At 42.5% G+C, this 14,018-nt stretch overlaps 1 protein-coding gene across 1 annotated transcript; it reads left to right on the forward strand.

The window, feature by feature from the left end:
* Positions 1–10,643: 10,643 nt before the first annotated feature.
* LOC143099160 (uncharacterized) lies at positions 10,644–13,432 on the forward strand. The gene has a single exon (XM_076262233.1). It carries the CDS (start codon positions 10,644–10,646, stop codon positions 13,389–13,391), a length of 2,748 nt encoding a protein of 915 aa, XP_076118348.1. The 3' UTR covers positions 13,392–13,432.
* Positions 13,433–14,018: the final 586 nt, after the last annotated feature.

Here is a 14,018-nt window from a genome sequence, read left to right on the forward strand (position 1 = left end):
TTATAAAAAATATCAAGTCATTGATTAACATACTACTGTTATTTATTATGCAAACCTATAAACCTATATGACCGCAGCGAAGCGGCGGTCATATAGGTTTAGTCAGATTTTTTTTTTTTTTTTCGCATGCCCAAATTTCCGTCAATAAGTCCCGGGACACTGAAAGACCGGGGTACACGAAACTTGGTGGGCATGTAACCCCACATGGATAGCATGGAACCATCGTTTTTCGTTTTGATCTGTAGCCCCCCCGCTGGACTGGACCCCCCGAAAGGAGGGTAGGGCAGACACAGTTTTCTGGGAATATCTCGAAAAACCGTAGGGTTTAGGAGGACCATTTTTTTTTGTATGTTGATCTCAAGGGGCCATGTCAACCCATTCCATAACCACTCATTTCATGTATAGCGCCACCTAGTTAAACACAAAAAAGTAAAAATGAGGTGTTGTAATCGCAGGTATCTGTGACCTAACTTAGTCAAAACTGCACGAAATTGGAAGTGTAGGATCATTATGACACCCTCTGAATGCACGCCAAGTTTCGTGGAATTCCGTTCATGGGGGGCCACACAATAAATTAATTTATGTTACTATACACCAACTGGCCTGTAGGTGGCCGGAGACAGTTTTCTGTGAATATCTCGAGAACCGTAGGGCCTAGGAGGTCCACCTTTTTTTGTATGTTGATCTCAAGGGGCCATGTCAACCCATCCCATTACCACTTATTTCATGTATAGCGCCACCTAGTTAAAAATTAAAAAGCAAAAAATTAGGTGTTTTCATCACAATATCTCTGGCTGACATGGTCAAAACTGCACGAAATTGAAAGTGTAGGGTCATTATGACACCCTCCGAATGCATGCCAAGTTTTGTGTACTTTCGTTCATGGGGGGCCTTACAATAAAATAATTTATGTGTACATTTAGTGACGTACACCAACAAGGATTCCCGGGACACTGAAAGACCGGGGTACACAAAACTTGGTGGGCATGTACCCCCACATGGATAGCATGGAACCGTCATTTTTCGTTTTGATCTGTAGCCCCCCGCTGGACTGGACCCCCCGAAAGGAGGGTAGGCCAGACACAGTTCTCTGTGAATATCTTGAGAACTGTAGGGCCTAGGATGACCATTTTTTTCCGTATATTTGCCTCCAGGGGTCATGTTAACCCATTTCATGTGCACACATGTGCACAAACAGATACACACACACACACACAGTAATCATACGTATGACACATACTCACACAGTAGACATATGTACGCTTCCATGCACAGACACATACGCAGGCATACACACAAGCACGCACACACACACACTCACACACACACACACACACACACACACACACACACATAACATAAACATGTACATGCACACATGCACACAATTCAAGAATTTCTCAGAATTATGAACAGGCAAGATGGAGGTGGGGTTGTATAAAATGAATTTTACATGTGAAATCTATGAACTAATCATGTTTTGGTACTTGTTGTCTAGCAGATATCAGTGAGAATTGAGTGTGGATAATGCAATTTAGTGAGACAGTTAGAATCATATAGGCCTTTCAGCGTGATTTATTTTTGTGGAAAAAATGTGCTGGACTGGGCGGCGGTCATATTTTGTACCGCTCTGCGGTACATCTAGTTTAATTTAGATTTGACAATTTGTATCCCAAAAGATGAATGAAGAGGAATGAATTTGATCTCATGATTTAATTTAAATGGTGTTAAATGGCCTAAATAAATTCATCCAATGTATCATCACCAGAAAAAAATAAATATAAAAATCTAAATCAAACAAGAAAAAGCTGCTTTTATTTTATTTATTTATTTATTTTAAAAAAATTAGTCCTGAAAAGGGGGATCGTCTTACTGTATATTCAGGGTTGTATTATATTCGGGCCAATACGGTATTACCATTTGATATGTTGTCTAAGTGCATTTGTCTACTAAATATGAGATCACGTAATTACCACATTCAATTTGTATTTATATTTTACACAATATCCCAACTTCTTTAGAAATGGGGTTGTTGTTTAGAGAAGGTGTGGCCTCTGTGGTTGCTGTCAAGAGAAACTTGCTCTTCTGTTGTCAGTGTCAACTAGACACAACCGAAGGTAGACTGAAGACAAACAGAAGATTAAGAGGTGGAAATCAACACAGGTAAATAAAAATATGCACTGTAATTACACATAAATTACACAACAACTGTATATATAGCCTTTAGTGTCACTGTCACTTTGTTACTTTAATTTAGGATTGAATTTCAATAAAGATTAATATGTGATCCTTTAAAAAATATGTACGGGGCTGTGGTATTCTGGAAATGCATTGTGGGAAATGTCTTATTAGTTAGCTAAACTGTAACATTTGTTAGCACAACTTCAATACATGTGTTGTGTTTAATAAACATACAGTATACTTTACTTGTAATGACCAACATCCGACTACACCAGGCCACATCCGGCATGTGTGTACCATCATGCCAGTGTATTAGAGGGATTAATGCTCTCTGTATTGAGTATTGAATGCTCTTTGTCTATATTAAATCTGTTAAATATGTATCATATTTCTTGGTCACAATAGCAGAGCAATGTGAGCAACAGAAAGAAAATAGAAACAGGGCATCCGACAAAAGTTCTGCTCGAAACATTGCATTGCTTTGTACACCATAGCAAACCACCAGCTTTGCATTGCATACTGTCAGGCTAAAACTTCAGCAATTCAAGTATAGTTTACTTGATTGTTTTTATATAATTATTTTTTATTGTATGACGTTATTAGGGTCAGCACCTTACAACTTAAGATACCATTCAAACTAAATACTTGCAGAGGGAAAATAGCAGCAGTTTTTAAATTACATCTCTCTCTGTAACATTTGTTAGCACAACTTCAATTGAAAACAATGTAGCCTAATTAAACTGTTTTTATCGCTAATGCTTGCATGCATTACATGTAGGCCTAGTACAGTAGTTAGAACTTGGTGAGAGCCATATGTAACCAGCTATTTCATATCAGTTATGTCGTTGTTCTGTGTGTCTGTGTGTGTGTATTTGTGTGTGTGTAGTGTAAGTATATATACTCTTTTGATCCCGTGAGGGAAATTTGGTCTCTGCATTTATCCCAATCCGTGAATTAGTGAAACACACACAGCACACAGGTGTGTGTGTGTGTGTGTGTGTGTGTGTGTGTGTGTGTGTGTGTGTGTGTGTGTGTGTGTGTGTGTGTGTGTGCGCGCGTGTCAGAGTTTAACAAAGTAAATGTCAACTATTTAATTTGGCTTAAGCAATGTAGCAAACACCCTTAACGGAAATGCAGCACACTGGGAACGTTCATTTTTCATGCAAGCTGTATAAGCATATTCAGATCAACAGCACCAGAATTCCGGCTTCCTCTTTTCATGGTAATCATTATATAATCATGGCAGGTGTGCAAGGAATTATCTTATCTTTCATTTAAACAACCAACGAATTCCAACTGTTTGTAAAGGTTCCCTTTTATAGCAGCTGTGTGTGTGTGTGTGTGTGTGTGTGTGTGAAAGTCAAGCAAGCTAAAGAATGCTGCCAGCATGTGTAAACGTAATTAATTCCATGGTTAACCTAAATAACTTGTGATCTAACACTATCTAGAAAGGGAACAAGTGCAGAATCAAACACAGAAAGTTAAAAGATTTCGGTATATCAACAATGAAATATACTGCAAACTATTCAACAGTATCCATTCTAAAATCTTGATTAATCTCATTATCTCTAAACACACTGTGATACAGTAGGCAAACTATTTGTCATAGGTTGATTTCACATCCACTATCTTACATTGACATTGAGGAAATATTTTCAGATTTTTTTAAATGTTAAGTTCCATGTTGGTCAGGGATCATATTGCTACAATTTAGCAAATTTGCTTTCAAAGGTGCAGTAAATTAAAATATTTTCGGTCAGTCAGATATAGAAATGTACATGAGTGTTAGGATGATTATTCTTCAATGTTTCAATGTTTGCGGGTGCGTGTGTTTAATCCTGGATGCTTTGGCCCTTGGTTTGACATAATTTGGCCCTTTGGTCTAAACTATTTGGGGACAGTTTCAAAGTCAGTTGTAGCATAACATTATGGGGTCTACTGTAATGCAATCTGAAGAAACATAAATTAATAACTTTGTTTCAATAATATTATTGTTTGCAATTGTTTATTTTGCTTACCACTTACAGTATAAACATGATACAACTGACATGTGTAGTGTTCATTGCAGAAAAATCAAGGGAAAAATATATCCACATATATGCAGCTGCATCTAGCTTATATTTGAATAGATGGTTACAATATATTGAAGATGCATATGCAAGTATATGTGGAACCCTGTTGTGGAAAGTCCATACTGAATATATTTAATTATATGCAGGAAATATAAGAAAGTGGCCAATATTTACTCATATTTTGAAATATATTGATACATACATAGAAATATATTTATTTAACATAGACTATGTACAAGCTGCATATGTGGATATGTTATTTTTCTGTATGCATAGTCTAATCTTAACATATCCCTTTAGCCCTCGGACCTGGTGAAATATTAACCTAAGTTTATAGCCAACTATAAAGATGCAATCTGCCTGTTCCCACACAATAAACCCGATACCTGACATAAGAAGATTTAAGTACATGCAATATTTTTTTTTAAAGTAGATTTTAATTTACAGTTCCAGTTTACCCATTTCTTTGTTATTAATTTAATACATTTTAAGTTTTCCTGATTTATATGTTATATACCTACTTTTATCTTTTAACCTCTACACGGTAAACCCAAATAAGTTCAGTGTAGGCTACTCAAAACTTTTGTGGTAACCGATTTTGGAAAATGTACATGTAATAATGTTTTTAAGTAGACTTTAATTTAAAAGATTATATTAAATGTATACTGTATTCATACAGCAAATGTATACAGTCCAAGAATCATCATCTTAATGTGTGTGCATGTGTGTGCGTGTGTGTGTATGTGTGTGTATGTGTGTGTGTGTCCATCCCAGGAGAAAACACAGACACATAATGCAAGCAATCATTGAGTGCCCAACTTTGTGACACCTCTAAGTGGGCAGGTTAATGTTAATTGAGAAATTAATCAATTTCACATTGAACTCAGGAAAAAAGTATGTCTAGTCTCTAAAATGTCCTTTATATTTCAATTATGGTCTTCTCTTTAATGGTAATCCTGACAATAATCTGAAAATCTTTTAAACACTTTTCAGTTGATCTACATCATACATATCACAAAAAGCCACAATAAACAGTAATGAGGAAAACCATATCACTATATACCCATGGGTCATTCCGTGCTAAATCAACAGATGCCTCCTGCCTGACCATCTTAGATTTGCTTCATATTTATCAATAATGCTATAATACCCAACAACTACTGCGCAAAACTTGTATCTACTTGATTTTTTGAGATATGGAGGCTTAAAAACAGGGTAATTAGTCTGATAAAATGCCGTTTTTTTAAGTCACTAAGTTCCTTGGGTCATTATGTTTGAACAATTCAAGCTAGATGCTTGACATTTTCAGGGAATACTGCACAACTGTAGATTGGCCCAGATATTGATATTTGCCAAGTTATGGCATGTTGAATATGGCATTAAATAAAAGAAAATAGCAACTTTTGACCACTATATCTTCAAGCCGAACCACATCAGACCTTTAACATTTCTATATATAAAACACATGTTGTAGTGCATTATTAATAGGTAGAAATATGTCCGGAAGTAATCAAAATCTATTATTTATGACACATTAAAATGCTAAAAATAATTTCACATTTAAGTTTCATGTGTATTTTTCACATGTATGACAACGTCTTCCTTACAAAAAATCATATTATTGAAAAGAATGTGTTTCAATTAGCACATGCACAAAATATTGAGTTGGTAGCTTTACTCAAACTATATTAATGAAGGCATCAACAATGGTTTACATGCCTATGGGTGAATGTCTTTTTCCAAGGTTGCTGTGGACATTTGTTTACTTGTACCATGTAATGTTTTGTTTATATAGCCATGCGTTTCAGTTTATAGTGTCTCTGTCCCCACCCCTCCCCTTTTTCTGTTAAGTAGCCTTGTCACTGCCTCACCTGTTTCTTGCAAATGAAATATATCAAATAGGCTTATTATGACCGCCGCTAGCGAAGCTAGCGAAGCGGTCATATAGGGATTGTCAAAGTTTTTTTTTTTTTGTTTTTTTGTTTTCCCCGTCATCTACTTCCTGAATTTTTGGTCAACGATACCCGGGACACCGAACCACCGGGGCACATGAAATTTGGTGGGTATGTAGCCCCACTAGACTTTTACGGAAACATTTTGTTTCGTCCCCGGGGGACACTCCCCCCCCCCCCCGTGCTGGGCCCCCCGAACCGCAAAAAAAGCAGTTTTTCCTAAATAACTACCTGAACCGTGGCACTGAGGATGAAGAATCTTTTATGGTATGTTGGTCTGAAGAGCCCACATCAACCTGGCCCATAATCACTCATTTGTGATTTGCACCCCCCCGGTAAAAAATGAAAATGCAATATTATTCTGCTTTAATCGCCCCTATCTTCAGTTAAGATGTTCAGAACTGCACCAAATTTTATGTGTATGATTGACCTGGCATTCTCTGGGGGTATGCCAAGTTTCGTAGAATTTCATCCATGGGGGGGTCTAAAAAAATTAGGTTATGTGTACATTTAGTGACTGTACACTCATTGGCCTGTAGATGGCGGTGCACACATATACACATGCACACACACACACAGGCACCCACATACTATCGGTATTAGAACGGCCGATACATAATTACAAATTCAGTAGGATTAAAAGAAAGCCAAAATAAATATTCATCATCATCATCATGGCTGCATTTCCAGTATTGGCGATAAGTAGTCGTTTGTCCACTAGATGGCGCATCGTTGCAGTGAGACGTAATTTTGTTGGAAGTTAAAAGTGGGTTGGAAAAAACAATGGACGCTTCCTACAAGGACTAGTTTACCGCAGAGAACGTCTAATAAGGATAGGACGATGTTCACATGAAATGTAATTCCCATTTCTTCTTGAAGCCGTAATAAATCTGAGGATGTTTATCAGACATGCTTGTTTTTTACTGCAGGTACGTTAATCTTAGAATATCAATAAGTAATGTTACCTTTAGCGTTGGTTGAGTGATGGAGGCCAAATGCGGTTATACCAAGCAAATTGATAGCAGCACTGTAATTGTATCTTTCGACTGTCATTTGTTGCACGTGCTACAAAAATCATTCTGTGCAATGGAAGATTTACCAACGTTACACCGGTCTGATACAGTTTTGCCTATACATGCGTGAGACTGAGACGCCTGTTTATTTTGTTTTAAGTGCGTGCAGGGTGTGAGAGGGGAATCGATGTGCTTTGATTCCAGCTTGGTAGTTGTAGTCTGTGAAATTAAAAAGCATGTGTGTGTGAAGTATCCAAACAATGACACCTTCATTTCATTATGGCTGCTTTAGCAACACACCTTAAGCTACTGTGTAGTGGGTCCCATTTAGAGGTGGCTACTTCATTCGCGCTTTCCTTGACTCATGGAGCTGCGTGAATTTTATTACAACTTTTCGCCACGATATGGCAGTTAAAGTCCGCTTGATACTGTAATTGGCGTAAGCCATTGGTTTCCAAAGGAGATTTTATTTGTGTCGCCAGCATAGCCTATTGACAATTTATGTTGTAAATAGGCCTACCTTATAAGCCTACCTGTAGCTTAGGAAAGCTAACAGCTTTCTATTAGGATCTAGTTTGTTAGTTACAGTTTTGTCATAACTCCCTGATGCATTTTTGCATTTAGAATAGCCAGAGCGTGGATATCTCAATCGGAAAATTAAACAATATCGGGCGCCTATGGACTAGGCTGGGTGAACCCAGCCTGATCTGCCCGCTATTTATTTTTTGATTTCTTAAAAGATTGAGCTTGGTCTGGTGAAAGCCAGACTAGCCATGGACCTCAGTTACACAATGCAAGGGAACATGAATCAGCCTATATTTGCACGAACAATAACGGACAACAGCTCTTCAACTTTGGCCCGTTAAAATGTGTATGAACAGTCTAGCGACGCATTTCATCAAGGCCCATTTGGAAATTTTTTTTTTTTTTTTTTTTTTTTTTTTTTTCTTTTTCGCATGCCCAAATTTCTGTCAATGAGTCCCGGGACACTGAAAGACCGGGGTAGACGAAACTTGGTGGGCATGTAACCCCATATGGATAGCATGGAACCATCGTTTTTCGTTTTGATCTGTAGCCCCCCCGCTGGACTGCACCCCCCGAAAGGAGGGTAGGGCAGACACAGTTTTCTGTGAATATCTCGAGAACCGTAAGGTTTAGGAGGACCATTTTTTTTGGTAAGTTGATCTCAAGTGGCCATGTCAACCCATTCCATAACCACTCATTTCATGTATAGCGCCACCTAGTTAAACCCAAAAAAGTAAAAATGAGGTGTTGTAATCGCAGGTATCTGTGACCTAACATAGTCAAAACTGCACGAAATTGGAAGTGTAGGATCATTATGACACCCTCTGAATGCACGCCAAGTTTCGTGGAAATCCGTTCATGGGGGGCCACACAATAAATTAATTTATGTTACTATACACCAACTGGCCTGTAGGTGGCCGGAGACAGTTTTCTGTGAATATCTCGAGAACCGTAGGGCCTAGGAGGTCCACCTTTTTTTTGTATGTTGATCTCAAGGGGCCATGTCAACCCATCCCATTACCACTTATTTCATGTATAGCGCCACCTAGTTAAAAATTAAAAAGCAAAAATGTAGGTGTTTTCATCACAATATCTCTGGCTGACATGGTCAAAACTGCACGAAATTGAAAGTGTAGGATCATTATGACACCCTCCGAATGCATGCCAAGTTTTGTGTACTTTCGTTCATGGGGGGCCTTACAATAAAATAATTTATGTGTACATTTAGTGACGTACACCAACAAGGATTCCCGGGACACTGAAAGACCGGGGTACACAAAACTTGGTGGGCATGTACCCCCACATGGATAGCATGGAACCATCGTTTTTCATTTTGATCTGTAGCCCCCCCGCTGGACTGGACCCCCCGAAAGGAGGGTAGGGCAGACACAGTTTTCTGTGAATATCTCGAGAACCGTAGGGTTTAGGAGGACCTTTTTTTTTGTATGTTGATCTCAAGGGGCCATGTCAACCCATTCCATAACCACTCATTTCATGTATAGCGCCACCTAGTTAAACACAAAAAAGTAAAAATGAGGTGTTGTAATCGCAGGTATCTGTGACCTAACATAGTCAAAACTGCACGAAATTGGAAGTGTAGGATCATTATGACACCCTCTGAATGCATGCCAAGTTTCGTGGAATTCCGCTCATGGGGGGCCACACAATAAATTAATTTATGTTACTATACACTAACTGGCCTGTAGGTGGCCAGAGACAGTTTTCTGTGAATATCTCGAGAACCGTAGGGCCTAGGAGGTCCACCTTTTTTTTGTATATTGGTCTTAAGGGGGCATGTCAACCCATCCCATTACCACTTATTTCATGTATAGCGCCACCTAGTTAAAAATTAAATTAGGTGTTTTCATCGCAATATCTCTGGCTGACATGGTCAAAACTGCACGAAATTGAAAGTGTAGGATCATTATGACACCCTCCGAATGCATGCCAAGTTTTGTGAACTTTTGTTCATGGGGGGCCTTACAATAAAATAACTTATGTGTACATTTAGTGACCGAACACCAACATGGATTCCCGGGACACTGAAAGACCGGGGTAGACGAAACTTGGTGGGCATGTAACCCCACATGGATAGCATGGAACCATCATTTTTCATTTTGATCTGTAGCCCGCCCCCCGCTGGACTGGACCCCCCGAAAGGAGGGTAGGGCAGACACCGTTTTCTGTGAATATCTTGAGAACCGTAGGGCCAATTTTTTCTGTATGTTTGCCTCCAGGGGTCATCTTAACCCATTCCATGTGCACACATGTGCATAAACAGATACACACGCACACACATACATTCACAGTAATCATACATATGACATATACTCACACAGTAGACATATGTACGCATGCATGCACATGCACATGCACAAACACAGGCACATACGCAGGCACACACACAAGCGCACACACACACACACACACACACACACACAGTGCGATGCCAATGCGGCAAGATATGCAAGAACACCAGAGGGCTAAAGATCCATCAAGCCAAGACCAAGTGTGGAGAGGAGGCAATTTCGTTGCAGCGCAGGGTGGTAACACCACGTCAGACGCAGGAGAACCCCAGTCAGGAGGCACCCCACAGCACTGGAGATCTCTTGGCAATGGCTTTGCCTTTGAACGACACAGTGGTCAACTCTGATGCCTCCCGGCAACCTCAACCTGCAAAAGACAGAGTAAAATGGCCGAAAATGAACAGCAACAAGGAGTGGCAGCAGCTGGATGAAGATCTGTGTAAGATTCTTGAAACTGCTCTGGTAGGGGCAGCAGAACAGAAGATGGCAACGATGACGGCAATCACGTACAATGTGGCCAAGGAGCGGTTTGGTGTCGAGGAGAGGAAGACCAGCGCTCCAAATGTCCGGCAACCAAATCGGAGGGAGAAGGAGATGCAGAGCTTGCGGAGAGAGATAAAGACACTCTCCAGGCAGTTCAAGAATGCCACCGAAGGGGAAAAAGAGGGAATTGGAGACCTAACATCAGGGCTTCGTGAGCGGCTTCGCAGGCTGAGAAGGGCGGAGCAGACACGGAAGCAGAGAAAGAAGAAGGGGGCAAAGAGGGCACAGTTCATCAAAGACCCCTATAGGTTTACTAAAACCTTATTAGGAGAAGCAAGATCAGGAGCACTCAGCAGCTCTAAGGAGGAGGTTGAAGAAGTTCTGAGGTTGACACACTGTGACCCACAGAGGTATGAACTTCTGAGCAGCCACCCAAAGATCATCAGGGCGCCACCCCCCTCAGAACCTTTGGTGACCAGAGAACCAACTTGGAAGGAAGTGGAGGAGGTGGTGAAAAAGGCAAGGACAGCATCAGCCCCTGGACCAAGTGGGTTGCCTTACAAAGTGTACAAGAAGTGTCCACTTCTACTACGTAGACTTTGGAAGCTCCTCCGGACAATCTGGGCAAAGGGCAACATACCAACTACCTGGAGAGTGTCAGAGGGCTGCTTTGTGCCAAAGGAGAAGGACTCTTCTGCGATCGGCCAGTTCCGCACCATCTCTTTGCTGAGTGTAGAAGCCAAGATTTTCTTCTCAGTCTTGGCGAGAAGAATAACTAACTACATGACAACAAATGGATACGTCAACACCTCGATCCAGAAGGGGGGGATTCCAGGGTTCTCTGGATGCCTGGAACACACTACCATCCTCAGCCATCTGATCCAGGAGGCCAGGGGGAGCAAGGGCAACCTAACAGTTGTCTGGCTGGACCTCGCAAATGCATATGGGTCCATGCCCCATTCCCTCATTAACAAGGCTATGGAGCAGTACCACATCCCCGACAAGATCAGACAGATGATCAACAGCTACCTGGGGTCATTCAAGCTGCGGTTCCAGACTGCCAAGTTCGCCACCACATGGCAGCCACTGGAGAAGGGCATTGTAACAGGATGCACAATATCCCCCATGCTGTTCATCATGGGGATGAACCTCCTGATTACAGCAGCAGCAGCAGAGGCCAAGGGACCAGTTACGGCAGCAGGGAGCAGACAACCCCCACTGAGAGGATTCATGGATGACCTCACCATAACAACCACAACGCATGTGCAGGCAAGGTGGATCCTGAAGACTCTTGGGGCTTTAGCATCATGGGCAAGAATGGCTTTTAAGCCCAGGAAGTCACGGAGCATGGTGATAAGGCGGGGGAAACTAACAGAGGCTTTCGAACTGCATGGCCAAGGCGAGCAGATCCCTACAATCAGGGAGAACCCCATTAAATGCCTGGGGAAGTGGTACGACGACACCCTCAGTGACAGAAACAACATCTCTGACACTGTAAATCAGGCGGACGAGTGGCTAATGAGGATTGACAAGTCAGGCCTACCCGGCAAGTTCAAGTCCTGGATATACCAGCATGGGCTCCTACCAAGGCTTATGTGGCTGCTGACAGTCTATCAGATCCCAGTGACTGCAGTGGAGGGAGTGGAGAGGAAAGTGAACAAACATCTGAGGCGGTGGCTGGGTATCCCTCCCAGCTTCACTGCAGTTGGGCTCTACATCCGATCAGGACAGCTCCAACTTCCATTTTCCTCTGTGGTGGAGGAGTTCAAGGTGGCTAAGTGCAGGGTGGCAATGATGCTCAGAGACTCAAAGGACGAGCAAGTAAGCAACGCAGGGGTCACAACACGAACAGGCCGCAAGTGGGCAGCAGACACGGCAGTCAGACAAGCTGAGAGCTCCCTGGAGTTGAGAGACATCATTGGCAATGTCTGCATGGGTCGGCAAGGACTGGGAACATCTCACTTCACACAGTGGAGGAAGGCAAGCGTCCAGCAGAGGCGGGAGATGGTACAAGCGGAAGTTCGTCACCAGGAGGAAGAGACACGGAAGGCTAAGGCTGTGGAACTGGCAACCCAGGGAACATGGACCAGATGGGACCTCCCAAACAGGAGGGTCACGTGGACTGAGCTCTGGAGGCTGGAACCTTTCCGTGTTAGCTTCCTCCTGAGGTCTGTGTATGACACACTCCCATCACCAGCGAACCTAGCCAGGTGGGGCTTGAGGGAGGACCCGCTCTGCAAGTTGTGTGGGAAGAGGGGGACACTGGCCCACATTTTAGCAGGGTGCCAAATCGCTCTGGCTCAGGGGAGATATAGGTGGCAGCATGACCAAGTGCTCCGAGTGATGGCTGACATTTTCGAGCAGGCCAGGAGAAGACCACAGCCGACCAAGCCACAAGTACCATCAATGCAATTTGTCAGGGCAGGAGAAAAGCCATCCTCTGTTAAAAGAGCCAGGACCAACATCCTCCTGGGGGCACAGGGGTGGGAGATGTCAGTCAACCTGGGGAAGAAGCTCACTTTCCCATCCATCGTCCAGACCACCTTGAGGCCTGACGTTGTCATCTGGTCAGAGCAAGCTAAGAAAATCATTCTGGTGGAACTGACTGTGCCTTGGGAGGAAGGCTGTGAGGAGGCCCATGAGAGGAAGAGCCTAAAATACCAGGACCTCATCATGGACTGCAAAGACAAAGGCTGGCAAGCATGGCTGTTTCCAGTGGAGGTCGGGTGCAGAGGGTTCCCAGCACAGTCAATGTGGTCGGTGCTCACTGCACTTGGCATATCTGGCAAGGAGAGGAAGACAGCTGTGCGCAGGATTCAGGGAGGCAGCAGAGAGAGCCTCATGCTGGTTGTGGTTTAAGAGGGAGGAGGGGGGCTGGAGGCCTGGAGTTGATGGGCAGTGACTTGGCCACCACTGCTGACCCGCCAGCTGGAGGGTGTAGCGGTTAAGGGTCGAAACACCCCGAGAAGGTTGGGCACCGTCTGATAACATCAGCTCCAGGCCAAAAGCCACCCACAGTCACTTTAGGGAGTGGCTGTATGTATAGCATCACGTGATGTATTCAACAAGTAAACATGTACACGCACACATGCACACATGAATTTCTCAGAATTATGAACAGGCAAGATGGGGGTGGGGTTGTATAAAATGAATTTTACATGTGAAATCTATGAACTAATAATGTTTTGGTACTTGTTGTCTAGCAGATACCAGTGAGAATTGAGTGTGGATAATGCAATTTAGTGAGACAGTTAGAATCATATAGGCCTTTCAGCGTGATTTATTTTTGTGGAAAAAATGTGGTGGACTGGGCGGCGGTCATATTTTGTACCGCTCTGCGGTACATCTAGTCGCATGTTGTTATGCTATGTAGGCTATTTTTTTGCTGACCAATGCACGGGGCTAAAACCGGGAAACGGACAAATATTATCCACGCGTGATTTTTTTTTTTTGGGGGGGGGATGATGGGTGTGCGTACCATAGCAT

Source organism: Alosa pseudoharengus, unplaced genomic scaffold, assembly GCF_046254945.1.
Source record: "Alosa pseudoharengus isolate Yale_2024_CS ecotype anadromous, Long Island Sound unplaced genomic scaffold, YU_APseudo_1.1 YU_APseudo_1.1_scf_25, whole genome shotgun sequence".
Lineage (NCBI taxonomy): Eukaryota > Metazoa > Chordata > Actinopteri > Clupeiformes > Clupeidae > Alosa > Alosa pseudoharengus.